At 43.4% G+C, this 27,784-nt stretch overlaps 2 protein-coding genes across 5 annotated transcripts; one reads left to right on the top strand and one right to left on the bottom strand.

Moving 5' to 3' along the window:
* Positions 1–842: 842 nt before the first annotated feature.
* Positions 843–15,061, bottom strand: LOC115111578 (rho-related BTB domain-containing protein 2-like). Of its 3 annotated transcripts, XR_003860819.2 has the most exons (13): positions 14,981–15,061; positions 14,336–14,424; positions 14,108–14,232; positions 9,203–9,404; positions 8,765–8,868; positions 8,471–8,656; positions 7,275–8,218; positions 7,073–7,191; positions 6,702–6,852; positions 5,506–5,594; positions 5,213–5,318; positions 3,137–5,030; positions 843–2,019 (listed from the first exon to the last, which is right to left on the bottom strand). XR_003860819.2 is itself a non-coding variant. In XM_029637756.2 (12 exons), exons 3-12 carry the CDS (start codon positions 14,170–14,172, stop codon positions 4,825–4,827), a joined length of 2,172 nt encoding a protein of 723 aa, XP_029493616.2. In that variant the 5' UTR covers positions 14,173–14,232; positions 14,336–14,424; positions 14,981–15,061; the 3' UTR covers positions 843–4,824. The 3 variants fall into 3 exon arrangements, 2 of the variants coding, with proteins under 2 accessions (XP_029493616.2, XP_029493617.2); XM_029637756.2 differs by having other exon boundaries at positions 843–5,030; XM_029637757.2 differs by lacking the exon at positions 14,981–15,061 and having other exon boundaries at positions 843–5,030; positions 14,336–14,940.
* Positions 15,062–17,364: 2,303 nt separating this feature from the next.
* LOC115111577 (indoleamine 2,3-dioxygenase 2-like) lies at positions 17,365–26,070 on the top strand. 2 transcript variants are annotated; one of them, XM_065011549.1, is made up of 10 exons: positions 17,365–17,532; positions 18,090–18,185; positions 18,571–18,690; positions 23,438–23,556; positions 23,670–23,684; positions 23,868–23,967; positions 24,210–24,327; positions 24,401–24,473; positions 25,127–25,275; positions 25,547–26,070. In XM_065011549.1, exons 1-10 carry the CDS (start codon positions 17,440–17,442, stop codon positions 25,915–25,917), a joined length of 1,254 nt encoding a protein of 417 aa, XP_064867621.1. In that variant the 5' UTR covers positions 17,365–17,439; the 3' UTR covers positions 25,918–26,070. The 2 variants fall into 2 exon arrangements, with proteins under 2 accessions (XP_064867621.1, XP_029493615.1); XM_029637755.2 differs by having other exon boundaries at positions 17,366–17,532; positions 24,422–24,473.
* Positions 26,071–27,784: the final 1,714 nt, after the last annotated feature.

Below are 27,784 nucleotides of genomic sequence, written 5' to 3'. Positions count from 1 at the left end.
CACTGGATAATTTGTAATGTTTAACTTTTTTTGTTGGTCTGTATTAAAATAAAATATACACTATACATACAAAAGTATGTGGACACTCCTTCAAATGAGTGGATTCAGCTATATTTCAGCCACACTCATTGCTGACAGGTGTTTAAAATTGAGCACACAGCCATGCAATCTTCAAAGACAAACATTGGCAGTAGAATGGCCCGTACTGAAGAGCTCATTGACTTTCAACCTGGCACCCTCATAGATGTCACTTTTCCAACAAGTCAGTTCATCTCATTTCTGCCCCGCTAGAGCTGCCTCGGTCAACTGTAAGTGCTGTTATTGTGAAGTGGAAATGTCTAGGAGCAACAACGGCTTAGCCGTGAAGTGGTAGAACACACAAGCTCATAGAATGGGACCGGCAAGTTCTGAAGTGGGTACCGCGTAAAAATAGTCTTTCCTTAGTTGCAACACTCACTACCAAGTTCCAAACTTCCTCTGGAAGCAACGTCAGCACAATAACTGTTAGTCGAGAGATTCATGAAATTAGTTTCCATAGCCGAGAAGGAGCACACAAGCCTAAGACCAGCATGCACAATGCCAAGCGTCGGCTGGAGTGGTTTAAAGCTTACAGAAAATGAACTTTAAAAACTTACATTTTTCTATCTGCTGTCATCACAGAGGCCATTAAAATATTTTGCAGCGAGGTGGGGCGCCTCCGAACCAAATCTCGCTTAAGTCCCCCAAAAATGCTAGAACCGGCCCTGCCTAGATGACTGGAGAAGTCAGATCATTAATCAACACCCTGTTTGGCGATTGGACCACTTTCTATAGGATCGGAGTCATACACAAAGACATCTGTGTGCAGGCTGCTACTTTATATTTATTACATAAACACTATTTACACGTTTCAAGAACACATGCTACAGAACTCAAGATCTACAGCTCCTAACAAACAATACAAACATCTGTAACTCTCCAGAACAACAAAAATAAATACCTGTTGACGAGCAAAAATGTCAGACCAGGCTATAAACACTGAGAAAAGATTCAAGTTTTGAATTCAACCATTCAATACAAGTCTTGTTTATAACTATGCAACTGATTGTGCAGCAGATTGGTGTCCTGGTACTGCTACAAGCTCCCTTTGGTTTGTGCTTCTCTGCAGCGGTGATATAGCACCTAAACACATGGAAAAGGGCTTTAAAAGTTCTGAGTTATAACTTTTCTTTTTATCTAGTCATAATATATTTGCAATTAACACCTGAGGTTGCCTACTCATCTAAGAATATGAGCTAAGGCTCTCAGTCTACATAATGCAATGTGCATTTATGGTTTAAACGACACTGGTATGCCTATGTCCTGCATAGTGTACAAAATCAGCCAGTATCTATGCTGAAATATGTACAGCTCGGCCACATTATAACAGTTGTAAAACAATTGGCCATTATCTATGTTTTTGATTTATAATCCAACTTCTAATTCCCACACCAAGTCAATGCCATCCATTGTAATGATAATACTGATATTTCTCCATAGTGAAGTTAATGATCAGAAAACAAATTAGAATTGGTATTCTCTGCATTAATTTGATGGGGATGTGCTGACTTTTGTAATTGATTAATGTGTTCCCTAGAGTGGGCTTGTCATCGTGTTAATCTATTGGTGTGGTGAAAAGTGGTTTACTACTAAACATTCCATTCAGAGCATGAAAATATTCAACCAAAACACTGTCTAAACTAACAAAAGCACAGGCTCATGATGCTTTCAAGTGTACACACATTAATGCCACACTCAGATATGTACACTTACACATAAACAAAGCCTTCAGTACCATGGTACATTGACACATCTTTAGTACACACAAACTAGTGACCACAGTAACAATATCTACATTCAATGTCTCTCACACACTATACATTAAGGCATGAGGTGTCTTCTTGGATGCAGTGCATTAGCAGAAGAGGGCTAATTGAGATATACTCAAATGCATTTCAACCACAGCATGTAAATGCAGATTGTCAGGTGGAATGGACAAAACTGGAAAAAAAGAAAGAAAGGTCTGAATCAAAACATAAATCTTCTAAGGGTAAATTTGATAAAATATATGATTAATACAATATTTCAAAGTGAGACAGTGGTGCATTGATGCATTTACCAATTTGACAAAACACAACAAAACCATTTTACAGACAAACAATTCCAAAACATTGAATAATTTCACTACTTGGTAAAAACAGAACATTGACGACTAAACAAGCCTACATACTTGGATGTCCAGTGCAATACAGAATGATCCAAGTGATTAGGAGTTGGGATGGTATGCCAAGTGATTCATCCTTTTACAAGATACATATGTCAAACCTGCCTTTTTCAATTAGATTATAGCAACAAATCACATATGAACTTGATCTAAAAATGTAAAGCTACTGCCTTGTGCTCCTGCACTGCCATAATCTATACCTTAAATTACAGATTACACATCTATATGAGCCTTGTACATGCAGTCTATTTGTATAATTGAGCATTTAAACAACATTCTGAGATATCATGTTAAGTGGATTCATGGCATTTAAATTACTGTGAAGCTCGTTTTAGTGATGTCATAAAGGATGTAGGCTATATTTTCTAAGTGCATGAAGGAGAACAATATCCTACAAGTAACTTACATTATCTTACAAAAAGCTATGTCTACAATCTATTATTTTATATATATATATTTTTTACAAGTAAATTCTTCACAATAATGTATATTGGCTAGAAGGGTGCTCCATGTCATATTTTCCTTCTCAAGCCATAGAGCCACTTCTTTTGATCTGAAAGCAGTTTGCCTGCATACCATACATGTAACCGGAGGTCAGCACAAGCACTGGAGAAATCTGAAAAAACTATCCATAAAACAAACAAAATCTAGTAGACTATCACACCTTACAATAAGTTGCCCAAATTGCACAAAACAACATGGATTTTCAATTTCATTGATAAGTTAGCAGCATTCATAATTATGTGTGTGAAACAAGTCAAGTTTTGTTATTAATTCTGGTCACCACCGGCATTCCATAGTAATTCCAGGGCACTGCAATGGGGACAACTTCATGTAAAGTGTTGCTAGAAATCGGTGATCCACTTTTGATATACACCTGCTGTAAATACTCACAATAATGAATGAGCACCATGCTTTTAAATCAAAACAATACTGTGGGTTGTCGTTGGTGAAATGACAACAGGGATATAAACATCCTCTTCAGATATCTCTTCAGCGTACACCGAGGATTGTCTTGTAGTGCTGTTATTCTTCTCATCCTATGATCATCTCTCCAAGCTCATTTAGACTGTTTGAAGCTTGTCAGACATGTGTGTCCAGTAGTGTAATGGCCTCGGTGCTCTTCTCATCAGAATGCTGATACATACAGGTGGTGCTCTCACCTCTCTTGAGAAGAGTCCAGTAGCAGGGTGTGAGGAGGAGTATATAGATGAATGATGAGACCCAGACACGAGACAGTCTCCTGTATGTGTACGTCTGAAATGACCAATGACATGCAATCACAGGGATACCCTATAAGCATAATGTCAAACTTCTAAAAGGCAAGGTCACTGCCATTACAGACAGACAAGCCTAAGACACCACCTTCCAAGAGGGGAACTGCTGTACATGTTGATTCTCCAAGTCCAAGAGTTGGCCTATTGGTTTCTGAAATTGCTATAATGTGGAATGGTCCAGTTGATAGTGGCATTCACCATAAAGCTGTGGGGTCCAAGATACGTGGATAATTATATCAGACTGTCCTGATAAGGTACAATTGCCGATTTTAAGGAAAAGGAAACTTGGTAGTGCGAAGCTATTCCATTGTTGCAACACAGTGTGGTGAGCTTTGTTTATGTTTGTTGGCGTTTCAAAAGCAAATGCTGAACAATACTCTGTGATTCAGGTTCTCTTGCATCTTGTCAAAAGACAAACGTGGCTGTGTAAAAGAAAGCCCTTTTCTGACATGTAGCCATACGTCACAACACAGGGGTCGTGTATACACTCACATCAATGTCAGCTGTGCAAGTTGTACAGAAAAATGCAAGATACAATAACTGTACAAAAGAGGACAGGAGTCAAATCTCCGCTGTTGTCATTTAAGTCGTAATTCTGTACAGACTTAGTGGTTTCCAGTAGGCAGATGATCTAAGGGGATGTCCTATATGACTTGAATAGATTCATCTTAATGCAGACCTAATGCATTTTGTTGATATTTCTGGTTGAGTGATTATAATTGTACTGTACACATCCTGGTTTGGTAGATTGTACAAACACTTAAGGGCAAGAAAGTGTTATCACTGAGATTTGATTTCTGTGTTACTTTGCTGGTTATTGGTCTTTGCTATGTCTGTTGCAGCTGATAAGCACTTGGTTGTCAATTCAAGTCAGTCAATGGTTATCATGAGCTTAGGATCACAGTTCTATACCTTGAAGCCAAGCCCCTTCATAACTTGCTCAGTTCTCCCCCTGGTGGTGTATGCAGGAATATCAACAACATATTGAGCAGTCACCAGCACCATCTACCTTGCCTTGTTCATAAGGTTTAAGTCACTGGTCTTTAAGGTTTGAGCTTCATTGTCTTTGCATGGATATGCTAACACAAAAAGAAAGAAACTAATTACGTTCATTATCGGATTTAGCTGACCCTGCAAACCTGGGGGAGTGTAGCTTGGCTGCAGATGCAAAACAGAAATGAGGGAGGGAGAGGTGAGGGCCTGAATGAGTGGGCCTAGCGTCTGGCCAACAGTGCTGATTCTCCACTTTCCCAAGCCATCTCTACAGATCCCCACAGAGGGCCTTGCCTGTAACCTGAGTGCCAATCAGACGACAGCATTGGAACCAGAAGAGGCGGAGTTGGCAGAGGGAGAAGAGGGAAAGCTCCAGAAGAGCCACTTGCGTTTACACTGCCTCCTCTGGTACAAGTAGTCCTCCTTGTCCCGCTCCTTCCTTGCTCTCTGGTAGTGGTCATCCTCCTTCAGGAACCACACTGGTGGCCAGCGGTGCTTCTCAAAGTAGTCCTGGTTGTCTGCAAGAGGCATGGCTCAACAGCTTTAGCACCATCAAATGCAGACAGATGTGCAGACACAAATGCTTCATATAATGATAACTTCTCTATAAATCCTGCATTGATGTAAAGGGGAGATTCAAATGACAGTCGTAGTTTCACGCACATACAGGTCTCTTTAGTTAGTATTTCACTTGCATTACCTGTAGACGTGGCCTTCATGTCTCGAGGAAACTTGCGGCACACACTATTATAGTTGGTGCAGATGTGGTGAAGGCACCAGCCAGTTAGCTGTTGGGCACAATGGAACTGCCAGAGAGACACAAGATATTATAGAAGACCCTATTCCACACGTTCTAACTTTTTACATTTAAAAGTGTAACACTTGTTAAAGAAATTAGCATTAGAAATAGAAACAGTTGTGAGATTGGAGAAAAACAGTATAAAGAATAAATACACTCATGGAATTGCAATAGGAACAAGGCCTCCATCTTACCTGAGCCATCTCCAGGTATAACAGCACATCTCCGTCAATATCAGCCCCCATCATAGCAGCCTCCATCAGGACTGTCACTGTATAGAGTTCTAAAACAGAGGCATGACATGCAGGGTATCCCAAGAACAACAGAATAATAATCATTTGCAGTAATTATGATAATTGTATTGTCAAGTTTTCTGATGATACCACCATTCTTGGTCTGATGTATAAACATGCTGATACTACTGTGTACAGGTCAGAAATTCAAAGATTTGTCAAGTGGTGTGATGAGCACCAGCTCATCCTTAATGTAAAGAAAACAGAGAAGATAGTGTTTGAACCCAAATCTGTTAGTGACCATGTGCCTGTGGTTGTCCACAATGTCAACATAGCACAGCTTAGTTTGTACAGGTACCTGGGTGTATATATGGACAATGTGCTGAGCTGGAAGGTCCAAGTAAAGAGTGTCTGCTCCAGAGTCCAACAACACCTCTACTTCCTATGGCTTTCAGGAGTTGTCCTGAAAAGAATTATCCTGATCTACCATGCGGTCATATAGATATTCAACTGAAATCTCAAATTGCCCACCTCATACAAACTGCCATGAAGGTCATGGGTGTGAGGCAGCATCATTTCTGATCCCTCCCATGTACTTCACTCTGAGTATCAACTCCTCCCTTCAGGCAGACGCTATAGGGTCCCTACTTGTAAGCTGAACAGATATAAGCACTCCTTCCTTCCCATGTCCATCAAATACCTAAACAGCAATACTGTAAGTCAACCTGAGCTATGATAGTACACCACTGACAGAATATAAGGGAATGTGCAACGTATTATGTATTTGGCTATATAAGAAGTGTACAACATGTATAATAAGAGTAACATGTAGTGTATATATTATGTTGAGTGTGTAATGTACAGAGTCTATTTTGTTTACAGCAGTAATGTGTCTAAGACAAGATTTCCTTCTGGGACATTGAAGATCATCCTATCCTATAAAACCCAGTCTGTCACTGTGCACATTGCCAAATCTAACTTGCAACAGAATTATTAAAGTAACAGAAACAACTCTCTCAACACACATATTAGCCTAATAGACACTATGAAGAGAAGGAAAAAGAGGGGGAAGTGTGTGTTAAACTATAAGTGTGCATGTCTAGTGTTGCACAGATGTGGCTTTGTGTATGACGGTGTGCTCAAAAACAAGTAGATACCTGTTAGTGCAACTAGGTGTGGGAGGCAAAGACGGTTGGCAAGAACAATGAGCTCCATGGCATCCAGGTCAGTGCGAGAACAGAAACGCCCAGTGTACAGGTACTCCAGCACAGCCCTCATACAGCTGCGAGTCGTGTTAGGAAACAGCACCTGAGACAAAAGGCACAGATCAACATCATTCTTCCTGTTCCTATTCACTAGTGTATTCTACTGTGATCTTGTGTATTTGGTTATTTAGGTTAGTTATTCAGGCTGGTTATTCAGGCTGGTTATTCAGGTGACTTGCAGGAGGTCTTGTTATTGTGCACAAAAATGTAATATAGTGGCACACTCTCTAACTCCAGTGAGAGGGTGTAAAGAATTGACTTACTTCTTTGGTGCAGCTCTCCACAAAGGGCCCCCCAAACATAGCTGCCATCCAGTCACAGCTGGAGATGAGCAGGGGCTTATGGGCCATGATCGTTCCATCATCCAGCTTGAACACTACATCTGGAACACAAAGAGAAATCATACTGCATCCAAGGAGAAACACAGAGTGTACAAAATCCCTCAGTATTATGATGTGCGCTCACCAGAAAAGGTGCCTTTGGCCAGGCACTCTTTGACTCTGTTGGTGCGCCGTACATGAAAGGCTTTGGTGATTTCCTGGTTCATGAAGGACTCGTTGTTAAGGATATTGGCCACCATCATGCGCAGGTCAAAGACCTCCAGCAGCTCAGCAATGTGTGCGATGTGCATTAGCTCCTTCTCGTGCTCGTCCAGCTGACCAGTGTACAGGTAGCGCAGCACAGCGCGGAAGGGCCCCAGCTGCATGGACTGGTCCATGTGCACCACGGTCATAGGCCTGGGGCTGTAGGTCACTGGGTCATCCACCAGCTCCTCCTGGATGCTGACAAAAGCCCTGCTCCAGGTAGATAGCAGTCTGCCCCTCCGGCCCCCATCAGATTCCCTCAGGGTGCCGTCACTGGTGCAGGCCCGCAGGTTGGCCCTGTCACCTTCGTCAGGGCTCTCACATACATCGAAGCTGGCAGCACGCATCAGCATCTCACGGCCAGACAGAGCGGTGGCGCGAGGGGGCCGCTCGGTCTCCTCAGACCGGGCGTCCAGGACGAAGAGGTCATAGAACTTGGAGGAGGACGTGGCCAAGTAGATCTTGTGGGCGAAGATTCTCTGCTTCTCCTGTAGGACCAGGATGACATCGGAACACAGGGGGTCCTCTAGAAGACGGACAGGATGCTCCTCAGTGGTGGTGGGGGGAGGTGGCACAGTGATGATGGGTGGTGGGGGTTTGGGAGGCAGGAAGGGGGCCTGGAGGAGGGACCGCTGCACGTTGCGCAGGTGTGACTTCCAGAACTGCAGGTGACGTCGTGAGATTAGGGCGGCCCGGATGGCGTTATCAAATACGTCCTTTACTCCAAACTGAGCCACAACGCTGGTCTCATAGTACGGCACTCCCAGCTCTTTGGCCACCTCACGGCCCCTCTCTGGAGGTAGAATCTCATTGTATTTAATGGGTCTGGAAGATATGACCATAAATGAGGCCAAAAAGAGGCCAAAGGTTAAGTGAGTTAACAGACTAAATTAACATGATTCAGAGCAGAATGAGGATGAATAACATTGTATATTGTTTACAAATCTTAGTACAAATTGCTACCTACATTTCTAATGATGACACAGTGAATCTATCAATCACAGGCTATCAACTTTAACTTGAGATGAAAAGCACTGTTTTAGATTGAAAGCACTGGACTTAGGAGTTGTAGGGCACCTTGCTAGTGGCCGTCGTGCCCGGTTGACTGCCTCCAGGTCAGCGTAGCGCAGGTCCAGCTGGCAGCCCACCAGAATGACTGGAGCCCGGGGGCAGAAGTGTTTGATCTCAGGGTACCACATGGTCTTCACATGGTACAAGGAGTTGGGGTTGGCGATGGAGAAACACAGAACCACCACATCCGACCTGCAATGACGAGTGGGGTTATGGAAGGGACAGACAGGAAAGGTGTACTTACTTTACTCTGCACCAGTACCATGACTTGCATGAGTAAACAAGGTCAGCTGATCTCACCTTCCATACGCAAAGCGTCGGTCCTTGTGATGGTCCCCGAACGTGTCCCAGAGCCGCAGCGACACACTGACGTCATCCACCACATCCCTAGATCGCTCCAGAACCTGACCAGAGAGACATCTATCATATGCATGGATATTACCAACAACCACAAAGTGTGAAACTAACACCTGCCCACCAGCCTAATGTGCTAAGCCCAAGATATACATTGTCTTGCAGGTTTGTTAATGTGCAACAACGGTTTACCCAACTGTAGCACTTAAAACAGAGGATTTCAGTATTGTTTTCCTTCACCGTCAAGTTGCTGGTGGACCAAACAGTTCATTTCAAACCCCATGCAGTCCATTACAAAAAACATAGCCACAAATAGAGAAAACTGACAAACAAATAAAGCCTTTCATTAATTAACAGTCAAAACAAGAGAACTCCACCACTCACCTCCTGGCAAACTCTGTACTGGTCTATGGCCCAGACAGTGGGTACATGTGTAGCAAGCAATTGGTACTGAGTGAGTGTGGCATTACAGGCCCGGGCACAGATAAGGCGGGTCTTCCCAACAGCGTTGTCCCCTACCACCACACACTTGATAGTCTCAACATTTGGCCTCTCATAGTCCATGTCAGAATCCATCAACTGGGGCCTGTCAGGGCAGAGGAAAGCAGAGTTTGATAAAATTCCAAAGGGATAATCAACTGGAGATATCAAATATCACAGAGGTACTGAGGAGCTTGTTAAAAACATTTCACTTCATCAAAACCCCTCTGACCCCATCAGGTATCAATACTGCAATCAAATCACATTTTATTTGTCACATACTTTGTAAACAACAGGTGTAGACTAACAGTGAGATGCTTACTTACGGGCCCTTCCCAACAATGCAGAGAGAAAGAAAATAGAGAAATAACAGAACACGTAATAAAACACATAATAATACAGTGCCTTGCGAAAGTATTCGGCCCCCTTGAACTTTGCGACCTTTTGCCACATTTCAGGCTTTAAACATAAAGATATAAAACTGTATTTTTTTGTGAAGAATCAACAACAAGTGGGACACAATCATGAAGTGGAATGACATTTATTGGATATTTCAAACTTTTTTAACAAATCAAAAACTGAAAAATTGGGCGTGCAAAATTATTCAGCCCCCTTAAGTTAATACTTTGTAGCGCCACCTTTTGCTGCGATTACAGCTGTAAGTCGCTTGGGGTATGTCTCTATCAGTTTTGCACATCGAGAGACTGACATTTTTTCCCATTCCTCCTTGCAAAACAGCTCGAGCTCAGTGAGGTTGGATGGAGAGCATTTGTGAACAGCAGTTTTCAGTTCTTTCCACAGATTCTCGATTGGATTCAGGTCTGGACTTTGACTTGGCCATTCTAACACCTGGATATGTTTATTTTTTAACCATTCCATTGTAGATTTTGCTTTATGTTTTGGATCATTGTCTTGTTGGAAGACAAATCTCCGTCCCAGTCTCAGGTCTTTTGCAGACTCCATCAGGTTTTCTTCCAGAATGGTCCTGTATTTGGCTCCATCCATCTTCCCATCAATTTTAACCATCTTCCCTGTCCCTGCTGAAGAAAAGCAGGCCCAAACCATGATGCTGCCACCACCATGTTTGACAGTGGGGATGGTGTGTTCAGGGTGATGAGCTGTGTTGCTTTTACGCCAAACATAACGTTTTGCATTGTTGCCAAAAAGTTCAATTTTGGTTTCATCTGACCAGAGCACCTTCTTCCACATGTTTGATGTATCTCCCAGGTGGCTTGTGGCAAACTTTAAACAACACTTTTTATGGATATCTTTAAGAAATGGCTTTCTTCTTGCCACTCTTCCATAAAGGCCAGATTTGTGCAATATACGACCGATTGTTGTCCTATGGACAGAGTGTCCCACCTCAGCTGTAGATCTCTGCAGTTCATCCAGTGATCATGGGCCTCTTGGCTGCATCTCTGATCAGTCTTCTCCTTGTATGAGCTGAAAGTTTAGAGGGACGGCCAGGTCTTGGTAGATTTGCAGTGGTCTGATACTCCTTCCATTTCAATATTATCGCTTGCACAGTGCTCCTTGGGATGTTTAAAGCTTGGGAAATCTTTTTGTATCCAAATCCGGCTTTAAACTTCTTCACAACAGTATCTCGGACCTGCCTGGTGTGTTCCTTGTTCTTCATGATGTTCTCTGCACTTTTAACGGACCTCTGAGACTATCACAGTGCAGGTGCATTTATACGGAGACTTGATTACACACAGGTGGATTGTATTTATCATCATTAGTCATGTAGGTCAACATTGGATCATTCAGAGATCCTCACTGAACTTCTGGAGAGAGTTTGCTGCACTGAAAGTAAAGGGGCTGAATAATTTTGTACGCCCAATTTTTCAGTTTTTGATTTGTTAAAAAAGTTTGAAATATCCAATAAATGTTATTCCACTTCATGATTGTGTCCCACTTGTTGTTGATTCTTCACAAAAAAATACAGTTTTATATCTTTATGTTTGAAGCCTGAAATGTGGCAAAAGGTCGCAAAGTTCAAGGGGGCCGAATACTTTCGCAAGGCACTGTAGATACACAAGCTAACTTAATTTGTCTAGCATCTGGGTTATACTCAGGCAGTATCTGTGTCTTGTCATTTTGTGTTTCCCTGTGTTTTATGCAGACTTACATACTAAGTTATACTGAAAGGAGAGGACATTCCATTTCCCAGAACAATGTGTTATAGGATCACAATCTCTCTCCAACATAAGCCACTTTCAACATAACAAAATATGACATGATTCACATTATTACCCGATGAGATACATCTTTGATCAAATTAAACAGACCACAGGGAGTCCCATTATGCAAGGATGCAGCTGAAATCACAGTTCTCTATAAAGCACTTGCAACCAAAACACATTTTTCAATAAATTCAGCCATGGTCTTACCAATAGGCCTGGCAATGTCAAACAACAGCGTTCTTTTGGACAAAAATACTCACACCGACATCTGTCTCTTGATGAATTTATACATTCAATCATCTAAGCATTATTTGACCAAGAACCCCTCCTTGGCAATCTTAGCAAGCCCCCCCCCCCAAAAAAAGAAATCTAACCATAGATCAGTCTAGTGGTTGCTGATAGTGTCTAGTGGTTGCTGATCTCGTTATCCAGTTTCCAAGGGAACCAGATTTGCTTCTTGCTTCTGTGTCATACCTTACCCTACTGTAACAGGTGTATGGCAACTGAATGACCTTTACAAAGGAGACTGACAGCCACTCGCAAAAACGTAAACAATGTGGCCAGACATGAGCCAGACTGGACCACGAGGAAAAAATGTAATAGCATATCTGGCCAGCTACTACACCGCCATAGCTTAACTCGTTAATAAAATGTCCATTCCCAATACCCAGACAACCTCCGCATCTATGAGTTGCAACAATGTCACCACCGTCTTTGACAATGAGGGCGCGAAACATGATGACATTGTGTTTCGACGAAATTCGAGTGTCCACTCTGCATGGCTGTACTGTTGGCTGGTTATGCTTGGTCTCTGTGGATTCCAATATAGGGCTATTAGACCTGCAATGTAGTTAGTAGGCTATCTGCAGCACGCCAATTCATAAAAAATAGCTTCAATATTATGTTCGTGAATGGAAGAAGGCTGCGAACTTGGACGGCGGCAGAAGCTGAAGTCTGTGGTGGATTGCTAACCTACTCATCAATGCCATTGTCTCTCGTTGGTAATGTTGACTATTTGGCAACAGTCTGCGCTTAAAACTTCTTAAGGATAGGGGGCAGCATTTTCACTTTTGGATAAATAGCGTGCACAATTTCAACTTCCTGCTACTCATGCCAGGAATATATTATATGCATATGATTAGTAGGTGTGGATAGAAAACACTCTGACGTTTCTAAAATTGGTTCAATCATGTCTGTGACTATAACAGAACTTATGTAGCAGGCAAAACCCTGAGGAAAAACTGTTCAGATTTTTTACATTTTTTTTTGCCTCTGACCGTTCCCTCAGTTGTCTTTGCCAAGGGATATTTGATAGCGACCATTTTACAGTTCCTACGACTTTCACAGGATGTCACCAGTCTTTGGAATTGGGTTGAAGTTAATCATTGGTGCAACAAAGAAGAGGCACATCCTGGAACAACGTTACAAGAGGAAAAAAGGTGCATGGTTTGTTTACTTGCTCTATTGAATACAGATTGCCCCGTCTACAATTTGATCGATTATTAACGTTTAGAAATACCTAAAGTTGTATTACAAAAGTAGTTTGAAATATTTTGGCAAAGTTTATTAGCTTTTGAAATGTTTTGTAGTGACGTTGTGTTTTTTTCCGGATCAAACCTGCTTTATAAATTGACGGAATTAATTGAAAAAAAGGACCAATTGTGATGTTTATGGGACATATTGGAGTGCCAACAAAGAAGCTCGTCAAAGGTAATGCATTACGCTTGTTCTTTTGTTTACTGGTTCAGATGGGTGCATGCTATCAGATAATAGCTTCTCATGCTTTCGCTGAAAAGCATTTTAAAAATCTGACATGTTGGCTGGATTCACAACGAGTGTAGCTTTAATTGAGTATTCTGCATGTGTGATTTAATGAAATTTTGAGTTTTACATTTTATTTGAAATTGGCCTCTGCATTTGGGGCAATTGGCCACTTGAGACGCTAGCGTCTCACTATCCCCAAGAGGTTTTAACAAATAGCCACGTCATCAATCATAATTTAGCAAGAACTCAACCAGGTACATCAGCTGCAGTTCAGACCTCTGTCTAATGCCGAGGTGATGCAACCAAATCCTGTCTGTCATAGAATAGCCTATACAACAAAATGTCTAGCACTATCTTGTGTGCAAAGAAGAATTCCATAGTTATTTCGTTATATTATGGACGTATGGATTCTCATGAGCCTATGGACCCTTTTAGTTAGGCAGCTTTAGATGCAAATTAGACTGACATAACTAGTACGTTTGATATATCATAGCCTAAAAAACTCATTATTTCAGAGGATTCCATTAATTAGATAACTTAGCCATACAGACCATATGATAGCCGCTTTATAATATAACTATACTATAGGCTATATCCGCTCCAAGAACTGACCATACGTGCAGGTCAGCAAATTATAAAGGGTTTAGCTAATAACATTCACCCAGCTTGCTACAAAAGCTATTTCTATCAAGCCGAGTCACTGGTCATTCAGCGCCACCGTTACGTAACACCCAGAGGTTCCTTCCTTGTGCCATTTTGTGTTATTGAGGTGCATGCCAAAATGTTAGATTAGTATAGGCTATTATAGGTTACTAACCCAAAAGCCTATCCCGTTGCGCATTTGGCCAAAATGTCTCCTTACCTCAAGATAAGGAAATGGTGCATCGGATTGACCGATGTTTGAGACTGAGAAGAAGAGGGCTCCATCCGATGCGGTTAGCACTCTACCGTAGTCTGGGCTGAACGTCATTTTCGCTGCAAGGATAACTATAGGGAATTAAATATATTAAATATAGGGGATTAAATAGCGGCCACGCCGCTAAAGTCACCAGAAAAGTATACTTGGTAAAAATAATAAGGTTATCATCACCGTGTTCCTGAGGACACTTGTGGTCTACATGAATCCGTCTTCACCGTCAACCGCAGGCCACGCCGCGTCAAAGAACCAGCTCCAGTCACCTACGTAATTTATTATAGAAGCACGCGCACCAATAAAAAACCCATTCATTATAAAACAGCGTTCCACTGCAAATCTCCCGTAAATCCCATTCAATCCAAACGTAGGCTATTTAGCTGCTGTATCTTCTGGTTCAGATTCTACTGTAAAGACATTTAGTCTCAGCTCGGCTACTGTACAGATCATTATTACGGTTAATGTCTAAACTCCAAATATTATGTCTGAGATAAGCAATAAACTATATATAGCTCTTAAAATCGTAGGCTATTGCAAACATAATGGGATGTGATCTGAGTGGACTTTAAAGTTGCCATGACTGCCATCACTCAATGGGGTTGTTTTTCCCCTCTCAAGTATTCCGTTCACAAAACATAAAACCTTCCAAATATAAATAAAATATTTGCATGACTATAGGTCAATTTAACCATGTGTCATTTGGCAAAATTCTAACCTAACTCAAAGCATAGCCATTATAAACAAGATTTTACACACGTTAAAACATTTTAAACACCCACAGGCATCATAAATACTGTTTGAAAATTATTTTAAGCTCCTTACCTGTTCTCTTGTGGGCTGGCCAAACACTGCCCCTTAGTTTGTTTAAGAAAGAATGGTCACTCATCCTTCCACTTTCAATATTCCACACCCCCCCTTTCCTTTTTTGCCTGCCCCCCCCTCTCTCTCTCTCTCTGTGAGGCATGCTGTCACCCCCTACCTTTCCTTTTTTGCCTGTCCCCCCTCTCTCTCTCTGTGAGGCATGCTGTCACCCCTACCTTTCCTTTTTGCCTGCCCCCCTCCCCCTCTCTCTCTCTGTGAGGCATGCTGTCACCCCTACCTTTCCTTTTTGCCTGCCCCCCTCCCCTCTCTCTCTGTGAGGCATGCTGTCACCCCTACCTTTCCTTTTTGCCTGCCCCCTCCCCCTCTCTCTCTCTGTGAGGCATGCTGTCACCCCTACCTTTCCTTTTTTGCCTGCCCCCCTCCCCCTCTCTCTCTCTGTGAGGCATGCTGTCACCCCTACCTTTCCTTTTTGCCTGCCCCCCTCCCCTCTCTCTCTGTGTGAGGCATGCTGTCACCCCTACCTTTCCTTTTTGCCTGCCCCCCCCCCCTCTCTCTCTCTGTGAGGCATGCTGTCACCCCTACCTTTCCTTTTTGCCTGCCCCCCTCCCCCTCTCTCTCTGTGTGAGGCATGCTGTCACCCCTACCTTTCCTTTTTGCCTTCCCCCCCTCCCCTCTCTCTCTGTGTGAGGCATGCTGTCACCCCTACCTTTCCTTTTTTGCCTGCCCCCCTCCCCTCTCTCTCTCTGTGAGGCATGCTGTCACCCCTACCTTTCCTTTTTTGCCTGCCCCCCTCCCCTCTCTCTCTGTGTGAGGCATGCTGTCACCCCTACCTTTCCTTTTTGCCTGCCCCCCTCCCCCTCTCTCTCTGTGTGAGGCATGCTGTCACCCCTACCTTTCCTTTTTGCCTGCCCCCCTCCCCTCTCTCTCTGTGTGAGGCATGCTGTCACCCCTACCTTTCCTTTTTGCCTGCCCCCCTCCCCTCTCTCTCTGTGTGAGGCATGCTGTCACCCCTACCTTTCCTTTTTTGCCTGCCCCCCTCCCCTCTCTCTCTCTGTGAGGCATGCTGTCACCCCTACCTTTCCTTTTTGCCTGCCCCCCTCCCCCTCTCTCTCTCTCTGTGAGGCATGCTGTCACCCCTACCTTTCCTTTTTTGCCTGCCCCCCTCCCCCTCTCTCTGTGTGAGGCATGCTGTCACCCCTACCTTTCCTTTTTGCCTGCCCCCCCTCCCCTCTCTCTCTGTGTGAGGCATGCTGTCACCCCTACCTTTCCTTTTTGCCTGCCCCCCTCCCCCTCTCTCTCTGTGTGAGGCATGCTGTCACCCCTACCTTTCCTTTTTTGCCTGCCCCCCTCCCCTCTCTCTCTGTGTGAGGCATGCTGTCACCCCTACCTTTCCTTTTTTTGCCTGCCCCCCGCCCCCTCTCTCTCTGTGTGAGGCATGCTGTCACCCCCTACCTTTCCTTTTTTTTGCCTGTCTCTCTCTGTATCTCTCTCTCTCTCTGTATCTCTCTCTCTCTCTCACACACACACACACACACACACACACAAAGTCACATGTTTTGGTATATTTTAACTTTGTTGAGAGAACAGGAAGATTAAATTACATTTTACCATTAGAGTTGAAAGTTTCTATAAACTTACCCAGAGCAGTAATTTTCCACAGTGTTAAATGTCCTTGTGTGGAAAGAAAATCCAGAGTAGGCCTACTGGATACACCAAAATGGTATAATTGTGTAATGACAGTTAGTAATGTATTTTCTATAGATTGAAAAATTGCCCAGACACAATGTTTTTAGATAACAATAATGAGCCAGAGGCTGCATCGCACCCATATCGGTGCACACTCTCTCATCTTACAGTAAACAGCTATTGTTAACAGTAACCCCCTTTGGGAAGGACTAATTAGTTATTGACTTTCATAAACACATGTGTGTTTTTGGCTACAGTAACCCTAATCAAGACATTGCTTGAGACAATGACATTGCATATGTTAATTGACATATGTGAATAAGTAGCGAAATGTGTCCACCATGTTATTCTAACCATTGTAATGTGTTATATATTCCACTAGATGAGGCTGCTGCGTTACTATTTTCTTCACGTAAGCTACTATTTTGACATCACTGGTAATCAGAATGCGATATTGATTGAACATAACATTTCTCGCATAGACATGTTTATTATAGATTTATACCAGTACAGGTCAAACTAGATCACAAGGCCAAAAGCATGTCTCGACCCTAGAACTACTAACACATAATGATGAGACCATTGTGCAATAGTGTGACTACAGGTAAAGAGAAAAGTTGTGTAAGCAGATTGTTGTTGACACAGTTTACAAGTGAACTCTGTGCTGGGGTCCATAGTTTGAGGTCTGGCTGGGGTCCATACAGTTTGAGGTCTGGCTGGGCTCTAACTTTGCATACTTACCAGATCATTCAAACTGCCCTCTTTCAGCCCCCATGGACACTACTATCACAGACTCACAGAAGCCTTTCTCTTTGGACCCCTACCATGTCTCTGAGGAATTTGGCTTCATCCTCCCTGCACCCCTGGTAGGTATTTCAATGGATACCAATTGCATTTGTAATTGGTGTCAGTCAATAGTTGGTATTTGCTGAATCTCATTAGGTCTGCTGCTCCTGCTTATAGTCATTCGTTTTTGTTCGTTGATTGAAAGTAAGTGTAAAGTAAGTAGCATTGATTAATTTTGATATGTGTTTGGCAGGTTATAACTTTCTTAGCCTCACACAGTGACATTCATTTTCCTGAGACCCCAAATCAAGCTGTGTTTTTTTTGTGTAGGTAGTTTGGTATTGGTATTTTTTGTCTCTCCAACCCTGTTCCTGGAGAGCTATCCATCTATAGGTTTTTCACTACAACTCCAGTTGTTACTAATCTGATTCTGCATATCAACCAGCTACTGTAATCATTAGAATCAGCTGGCTAGATTAGGGTTGGAGTGAAAACCTACAGGACTGTAGCTCTCCAGGAACAGGGTTGGAGAGCCCTGCTCTAGACTGCATTGGTGTTTGAATTTGGAGTGCAGATGAGAGCATTCCAATCCAGGACAATACCTTGACACTTTTCAATATGACTCAATACCCTAAAGGCAGAGTTGCCGCCATACTACCAGCCCTGGATGGACATTGCCCAGCATGTTACAGAGCTCATTTACTCTCACCTGCTGCGTTCCCACATTCTCAAGGTAAAGCTGTCTATACTGTAAAACTCAGCTGATCAGTAAGTAACAAGGGGTGAAATAGGGTGAATGGAATTCTACCACCTGGTTTGGAAGACATTAAACAGTGGAAATTAAATAGATTTATAAGTTCAACAGCTTTTGGTGACAGTTCCACACTGTTAATAACAATGTGTGACTTCATGTGTGAAGAGATGATGACAAAAGATACATCTGGTTTGATGATGAAGATCATTCATTTCATCGATTCATTACATAGCCTGAAGCATTCAAATATCTAACAAAGTAAATGGGTAATGTGTAATATTCCAAGCATAGTATATTAATAATGACTAACATTTGTACGCGATAGACTGTGGTGTCAGCTCCATTTTTATACTTACTCCCTCAGATGCCCCTGCTGAACACCCAACTCCTGGAGAGCCACAGAGAGCTGCGTCTGGCCCACTTGGCCCTGAGTGTGATGACCATGGGCTACGTGTGGCAGGAGGGGGAGGATGACACAGTCAAGGTTTTTCACCAACCCTTCTTAGTAGGAATATTCTGGACCTGGAGAGGGAAGAGAGACACATGTAAAATCACAGCAGGTGAAAAAATTGCTGATCATATTTTCTGACTATAAATCAAAGGTCAAAATATCCAGCCACTTTGGCACCTTCAGGTTTGAGATCAAATCATCAAATAAAATAAATGTTTCTCGGTCACATGCACCAAATACAACAGGTGTAGACTTTACAGTGAAATGTTTACTCAAGAGCCCATTCCCAACAGTGCAGAGTTAAAAAGTAAGACAAATATTTGCTAAATAAAAAAGGAAATAGTAACACAATACATAACAATATCGAGACTATATACAAGGAGTGCCAGTACCAAGTCAATGTGCAGGGGAATGAGGTGGTTGATGTAATGCAGTATGTACATGTGGGTAGGGTCATAGTGACTAGGCAATCAGGACATACAGTATATTCGGGAAAGTATTCAGACCCCTTTCCTTCTTACACTTTTTGCTACGTTGCAGCCTTATTCTAAAGTTGATTACATGAAAAAATATATTCTCAATCTACACACAATACCACATAATGACAAAGCGAAAACAGGTTTTTAGAAACTTTTGCAAATGTATTAAAAATAAAAAACAGAAATACCTATTTACATAAATATTCAGACCCTTTGCTATGAGACTTGAAATTGAGCTCAGGTGCATCCTGTTTCCATTGATCATCCTTGAGATGTTCCTACAACTTGATTGTAGTTCACTGGTGGTAAATTCAATTGATTGGACAAGATTTGGAAAGGCACACACCTGTTTACATAAGGTCCCACAGTTGACAGCGCATGTCAGAGAAAACACCAAGCCATGAGGTTGAAGGAATTTTCTTTAGAGCTCCGAGACAGGATTGTGTTGAGGCACAGATCTGGGGAAGGATACCAAAACATTTCTGCAGCATTGAAGGTCCCCAAGAACACAGTGGCCTCCATCAATCTTAAATGGATGTTTGGAACCACCTAGACTCTTCCCAGAGCTGGCCGCCGGGCCAAACTGAGCAATCAGGGGAGAAGGGCCTCGGTCAGGAAGGTGACCAAAAACCCAATGGTCACTCTGACAGAGCTCCAGAGTTCCACTGTGGAGATGGGAGAACCTTCCAGAAGGACAACCATCTCATGCAACAGTCCACCAATCGGGCCTTTATGGTAGATTGGCCAGACGGAAGCCACTCCTCAGTAAAAGGCACCTGACAGCCCACTTGGAGTTGGCCAAAAGGCACCTAAAGGACTCTGGTCTGATCAAACCAAGATTGAACTCTTTGACCTGAATGCCAAGGGGCACATCTGGAGGAAACCTGGCACCATCCCTACAGTGAAGCATGAAGGTGGTAGCATCATGCTGTGGGGATGTTTTTCAGCGGCAGGGACTGTAAGACTAGTCAGGCTCGAAGGAAAGATGAACGGAGCAAAGTACAGAGAGATCCTTGATAAAAACCTGATCCAGAGTGCTCAGCACCTCAGACTGGGGCGAAGGTTTACCTTCCAACAGGACCACGACCCTAAACACACAGCCAAGACAACGAAGGAGTATCTTCGGGACAAGTCTCTGAATGTCCTTGAGTGACCCAGCCAGATCCCGGACTTGAATCCTATCAAACATCTGTGGACAGACCTGGAAATAGCTGTGAAGCGACGCTCCCCATCCAACCTGACAGAGCTTGAGAGCATCTGCAGAGAATAATGGGAGAAACTCCCCAAATACAGATGTGCCAAGCTTGTAGCATCATACCCAAGAAGACTCGAAGCTGTAATCACTGCCAAATGTGGTTCAACAAAGTGATGAGTAAAGGGTCTGAATATTTATGTAAATGTGATATTTCCATTATTTTTTCAAATATACATTTGCAAAAATTTCAAAAAATTGTTTTTGCTTTTTCATTATGGTGTACAATTGAATCAATTTCAGAATAAGGCTGTAAAGTAACAAAATGTGGAAAAAGTAAAGGGGTCTGAATACTTTCTGAATGCACTGTATAATAAACAGTAGCAGCAGCATGTGTGAAATGTGAAAGTGTGTCTACACTTTCTAGTGTGAGTGTGTATGTGTGTGTGTGTGTGGCATCAATATGCATATGTTTGTGTGTGTGTGTATGTGTGTGAGCGTATGTAGTGTGTGTGTGAGTTGGAGTGTCAGTGTAGTATGTGTGAGGGTGTTGGTAGAGTCTAGTTAATGTGTATGTGTGTGTGTGTTGTGTGTGTGGGTAGACTCTAATGAGTGTGTGTGTGTGTGTGTGTGTGTGTGTGTGTGTGTGTGTGTGTGTGTGTGTGTGTGTGTGTGTGTGTGTGTGTGTGTGTGTGTGTGTGTGTGTGTGTGTGGAGTCTAGTGAGAATGTTTTGTGTGTGTGTGAGCGTATGTATTGTGTGTGAGTGTCTCGGTAGAGTCTAGTGAGTGTGTGTGTATAGGGTGTGTGAGTGTGTGGGTAGAGTCTAGTGAGTGTGTGTGTATAGGGTGTGTGAGTGTGTGGGTAGAGTCTAGTGAGTGTGCATAGAGCATGTGCAAGGAAGGCAGTGCAAACGGTAAAGGAATAAATAACAAAGGGAGTCAATGTAAATAGTCTGGGTAGACGCTGGGCATAGAAGCTGTTCAGGTGCCATTTGGTTACAGACTTGGCACTCCGGTACCGCCTGGTACAGAGGTCCTGGATAGCAGGGAGTTTGGCCCCAGTGATGTACTGGGCCGTACGCTCTACCCTCTGTAGCGCCTTGCGGTCAGATGCCAAGCAGTTGCCATGCAAAGGGGTGATGCAGCCAGTCGAGATGCTCTCAATGGTGCAGCTGTAGAACATTTTGAGGATCAATGCCAAATCTTTTCAGTCTCTTGAGGGGGGAAGAGGCGTTGTCATACCCTCTTCACGACTGTGTTGGTGTATTTGGACCATGATTGGTCCTTAGTGATGTGGACACCGAGGAACTTGAATCTCTCGACCCGCTCTACTACAGCCCCGTCGATGTAAATAGGGTCGTGTTTGGCCTTCCGTTGATGATGATGATGATGTTGTCCTGGCACCACACTGCCAGGTCTCTGACCTCCTCCCTATAGGCTGTCTCATCGTCGTCAGTGATCAGGCCTACAAAATCAAATCAAATTGTATTTGTCACAAGTGCTGAATACAACAGGTGTAGACTTTACAGTGAAATGTTTACTTACAAGCCCTTAACCAACAATGCAGTTTTAAGTAAATACCCCCCCAATAAAAAGTAAGAGATAAGAATAACAAATAATTAAAGTGTGGCAGTAAATAACAATAGCAGGGCTAAATACAGGGGGTACCGGTACAGAGTCAATTTGCGGGGGCACCGGTGTTGAGGTAATATGTACATGTAGGTAAAGTTATTTAAGTGACTATGCATAGATAATAACAGAGAGTAGCAGCAGTGTAGAAGGGGGGCAATGCAAATAGTCCGGGTAGCCATTTGATTAGATGTTCAGGAGTCTTATGGCTTGGGGGTAGAAGATGTTTAGAAGCCTCTTGGACCTAGTCTTGGCACTCCGGTACCGCTTGCCGTGCAGTAGCAGAGAGAAGTCTATGACAAGGGTGGCTGGAGACTTTCACAATTTTTAGGGCCTCCCTCTGACACTGCCTGGTATAGAGGTCCTGGATGGCAGGAAGCTTGGCCCCGGTGATGTACTGGGCTGTACGCACTACCCTCTGTAGTGCCTTGCGGTCGGATGTCGAGCAGTTGCCATACCAGGCAGTGATGCAACCCATCAGGATGCTCTCGATTGTGCAGGGGTAAAACCTTTTGAGTATCTGAAGACCCATGCCAAATCTTTTCAGTCTCCGGACGGGCAATAGGTTTTGTCATGCCCTCTTCATGACTGTCTTGGTGTGCTTGGACCATGTTAGTTTGTTGGTGATGTGGACGCCAAGGAACTTGAAGCTTTCAACCTGCTCCACTGCAACCGCATCGATGAGAATGGGTGCGTGCTCGGTCCTCATTTTCCTGTAGTCCACAATCATCTCCTTTGTCTTGATCACGTTGAGGGAGAGGTTGTTGTCCTTGCACCACATGGTCAGGTCTCTGACCTCCTCCCTATAGGCTGTCTCATCGTTGTCGGTGATCAGGCCTACCACTGTTGTGTCATCGGCAAACTTCATGATGGTGTTGGAGTCGTGTGTGGAATCTACAAAGACAGCTTGTTGGAATCAGCTTTTTGGAATCACAACACAACCACCGTTGTGTTGTTGGCAAACATAATGATTATGTTGGAGTTGTGCGTGGCCACGCACACGTGGGTGAACAGGGAGAACAGGAGTGGACTGAGCACGCCCCCAGAGGGGCCCCCGTGTTAATGGTCAGTGTGGCAGATTTGTTGTTGCCTACCCTCACCACCTGGAAGTGGTCTGTGATGAAGTCTAGGATCCCATCCCAGGGTCCTTAGCTTAGTGATGAGCTTGGAGGGCACTATGTTGTTGAATGCTGAGCTGTAGTCAATTAACAGCATTCTCACATAGGTGTTCCTTTTGTACAGGTGGGAAAGGGCAGTGTGGAGTGCAACAGAGATTGCGTCATCTGTGGATCTGTGCGAAATGGAGATGGTACCAGGGATACGAAGAGCAACAAATCATTACTAGATCCATGCACATTAGGGACTTACTGTATGTACATTGGATATCTGTAAATGTAACCCCAGTCATCATGCAATACACTGAGTATCAGCTGTTATATAACAGCAAGTCCCTCTGATATGAACTCTTATCTCCCATAAGATGCTTCCCCGCAACCTGGCCATTCCATACTGTGAGGTGTCTCAGCGCCTAGGACTTCCTCCCATCCTTACCCATGCAGACGCAGTACTGGCTAACTGGAGGAAGAGGGATCCACAGGGGTAAGATTAGAACACTCAACAATCTCCTGTTACACAATTCTATTTTTGTCTGTCAGTGATATTTAAGGAAAATGTGTTTATTTTTCATGTCACCCCCTCATCTTCCATACCAGACTGTTTGACATGGAGTAAGTATCGCCTTGAATAACTGATTCCAACAAGCTGTCTTTGTAGATTCCACACATTCCAATAGTCTTTGCTTGTTAGCTAATACAATTTGTAAATCTCATAAAATGTTTGCTGGAACTTTGACTTCTTACCAGCTGTCATTGTGGCCTTGGTGATAGTTGTTGTTTTCATCGCTTTCCCAGGAACTTGGAACTGCTTGTCACGCTACCTGGTGGGGACAGTATGAGAGGGTTCTTCATGGTCACTCTGCTAGTGGAGCTGGCTGCAGTGCCAGCCATTAAGGTGGAGGCCTCTCCTGAAACACACAAAGAGCTGTATAATCATATGTCCAGTTGGTCACACATGTATTGCACTTTCTGAGAAGGACAGGCATGAAACCGTCAGAGGAAACAGTGGTCTTTTAGTTGTGACTAGTAAAGACAAAATAGACAAGACACACAAATAAAAAATACTACAGTAGCTCACATAACTGAGCAGATAATATCCAGTGTTATGTTGATTTGTGATGCTTTGTTGTGTTTCAGAGTATTCCTTTGGTTATTAATGGGGTCCAGCGCGGTGATGCTGAGACTGTAACCAGAGCACTAGAGGAATTCAGCCAGGCCATACAGGGCATGACAGATGCACTTAAACTGATGCATGGTACAGTTGAAACAGATTAGATTTTTTACTGCATTGACATTCAGTCCAGTTCACCTGCATTCTCAGCATGTAGATGTCTCTTATGTTGTTCCAGTGTATGTCAAACCAGAAGTCTTCTATGGCATTATGAGGATCTATATGTCTGGGTAGGTACTGAATACCCCTAGGCCTAGACGATATAAAATGAGTTTTTATGTCTGACAAAAGTTAATGATGCATATAATATACATGTAATTTATGACTATGTACTGAGAATACCAAACATTAGGAACACCTTCCTAATATTGAGTTTCCCTCAGAACAGCCTCGATTTGTCTGGGCATGGACTCTACAATGTGTCGAAAGCATTCAAGCTGGCGCATGTTGACTCCAATGCTTCCCATAGTAGTGTCAAGTTGGTTGGATGTGCTTTGGGTGGTGGACCATTCTTGATACACACGGGAAACTGTTGAGCGTGAAAAACCCAGCAGCATTTCAGTTCTTGACACAAACCAGTGTGCCTGGCACCTACTACGATACCCTGTTCAAAGGCACTTACATCTTTTGTCTTGCCCATTCATCCTCTGAATGTCACACATACACAATCCATGTCTCATTTGTCTCAAGGCTTAGATATCCTTCTTTAACCTGTCACCTCCCCTTCATCTACACTGATTGAAGTGGATTTAACACGTGACATCAATGAGGGATCAGAGCTTTCACCTGAATTCACCTGGTCAGTCTATGTCATGGAAAGAACAGGTGTTATTAACGTTTTTGTATACTCATTGTATTATATACCTGTATGTATGTTGGTCAGGTGGAAAGACAACTCCTCCATGCCAGATGGGTTGGTGTATGAGGGCGTCCAGGCAGAGCCTATGGAGTATTCTGGTGGGAGTGCTGCCCAGAGCAGTCTGCTGCACTGCTTTGATGAGCTGCTGGGTGTCAAACATGAAGCAATGAGTGGTAAGAAAGCAAAGGTCCAGAAGAGTCAGTGCGTACAAAAGATATTACCGCACAAAAATCCATCAATGTTATGCAGATATACTTTTTAACAGGCCTTTTCTTATGTAATAAGGAAATGTTCACCACAAAGAGTTGTAACACGTTGTTGTAACACGTCCCGTGTTATACAGACATAGACGTCTATTTTATTCTACATAGAGATATCTTTTGTACTTAGGTATCCTAAAGACGTCATTTCCAGTGAGGGTGAATGTGCTATCTACATGTACAGGTGCCTTTCTGACCCGTATGAGGAACTACATGCCCCCTTCCCACAAGCGTCTGATCCAGGACATCTCTCTGCAGCCCTCCCTGCGAGGCTTTGTCCAGCAGCAGGCCTGTGAGCCGCTAACCGCAGCCTTCCAGCTCTGTGTGACCAAGCTGCTTGCCCTCCGTAGCTACCACATCAACGTGGTCAGCCGCTTCATCACTGTGCCCGCTGCCCGTGCCCGACAGCTCCGAAACCAGGGGAACATTTCCCAGGAAGAGACTGTCAGCAGGGCGCCCACGGCACTGGAGGAGAAGGGCACCGGCGGCTCGGGCATCATGAGCTTCCTAAAGACTGTAAGGGACCGCACACGGGACGTCTTTAATCTAAAATAGAATGTAAAATATGTATCGGATGACTAGTCCAGACCGACTGTGCTCATACCACAATCCCCAATTCCTGCATGAGGGTCAGACGCCTTGACTTTTTCTACATTTTGTTATGTTTAAGTATTATTCTAGAATTGATTAAATAGCCTTATGTTTTCATCTTCTGTTTGACGATAATGGGATGGACGAAAGCATCACACCAAATTCCATCAGAGACATGACATGAAGTGTTCAGGAAAAACGGGCTTATTCTTAATGTCTGTAGTCATTGTGTATACAATTTATTTCCAAGTAGGGCACTAACATTTTTAGCACAGTGGATATAAACTGCCATTGTCTGTCCTCTATATAAAGGTGTCTTATCTCCATCAGGGAGTTATTTCAGAACACAATGCAGTGGAGTGAAGCTCCATCAGTTACCAGAGATATTCCTTCACTCCTCTAGACCAGCGCTCCTCCTGCCCACATACACCCCTCACATGCCCCAGCGATCACTTCCTGGAGTGATAAAGCATGGAATACCCAAAGAAATAAAGAGCTGGATTGTGCCATGAATGGCCTGTGTGTTGTGGCATTATCTTCGCCTTTCCTGGCTCGCCTCCATTGGCGTTTCATTACAATAACTGTCATGCACCATCAGATAAAGCTGGTGATGTGTGTCAATCTGCCATGGAAATCCAATTCCACAAACGTGACTGATCTATCTTACCCTCCCTCTTCTCCCACATACTGAATAGGGAGGACATGCAAAAACAAGAGATTGTCATTGAGGGGAAAATGATATCAGGCATCTGTCCCAAAAGCCATGTTTTTATGGGCTGTATACTAGTTATTTTTCACTAAACAAGCAAACAGAGAAGGAAAGAGCTCCTTTACTTACTCACACATACCTCTTTTACAATCGGAGAAACTGAGTAGTAAACATGACAGGAAGGGAGGGACGGTCAGACAGACAGACATACAGGAGAGTAGAGTAGAGAATAAGAAGGGAGGGAGAGAATTGGGTGGCGAAAAATAAAATACTGCACTCACATGTCGCAGTGATCTGATTAGAGCCCTCTTCTGCAGCCAAAGCAAATAATCCCTTCCTTATTACCTCAGCGTGGAGGAGTCCCTGACAACCCTCCAGTAAACACTGGCCATCTCTAAGGATCTGTTCATTGTGTGTCCGGGCCTGTTGGGCCTGTCTGTCACGTGGGAGAGGGTTCAGTGGAGCTTTTTCGGGGGACGTGATGTACAAACACACACAAAAACATACACACACCCTTTATTCTTTCATATGTTGTTAATTCAAGGTGAGTCCATTGTATTGCCTATGTTGTTATAAAACATTTGCGATCACAATGGAAAAACTACATGTTGAAACCCCACCTTAACCTATGGCCATGGAAATCAACCTAGAGCTGGGGGATTTATTGGTCTCTGTCCTCATTCTGTAGTGTTGGTACAAGGTCCTGTAACAGCTGTCAAACCTCCATAAGATAATGTAAATTTAGTAATATTGCTGTCAATGATTGTATTGCACTGTATTAAACAACCTGGAATTTCACAATATGTTATATTACAAACAAGGAGACAAAACTGCTTTTATGAATCACCTTTGGAGTTGATGAAAGATTTTCAAGATATTTTTTCCAGTTGTTATAAAATGAGCCATCGTTGGAAGAGAGAAGAATAAATGTAATTCAAGGCGCCTCCCCTCACAAGGTTAGTAGGAGCCTGAGCACGTCAGAGCCTTTTGTCTTAAAGGTTAACAGAGCCACGATCAGAGTGACGAGCATAGCGGCTCACACTGACACCACTAGTGAGTGACTCACTGGCCAGGTGTGGAACAGAAACAGTGGCAATGATTTGATTTGATTTATTAGGGTCC

The sequence above is a fragment of the Oncorhynchus nerka genome, linkage group LG27, assembly GCF_034236695.1.
Source record: "Oncorhynchus nerka isolate Pitt River linkage group LG27, Oner_Uvic_2.0, whole genome shotgun sequence".
Taxonomy (NCBI): Eukaryota; Metazoa; Chordata; class Actinopteri; order Salmoniformes; family Salmonidae; genus Oncorhynchus; species Oncorhynchus nerka.
The sequence above is the reverse complement of the archived record's forward strand: the minus strand, read 5'-3'. Positions and strand labels throughout refer to the sequence as shown.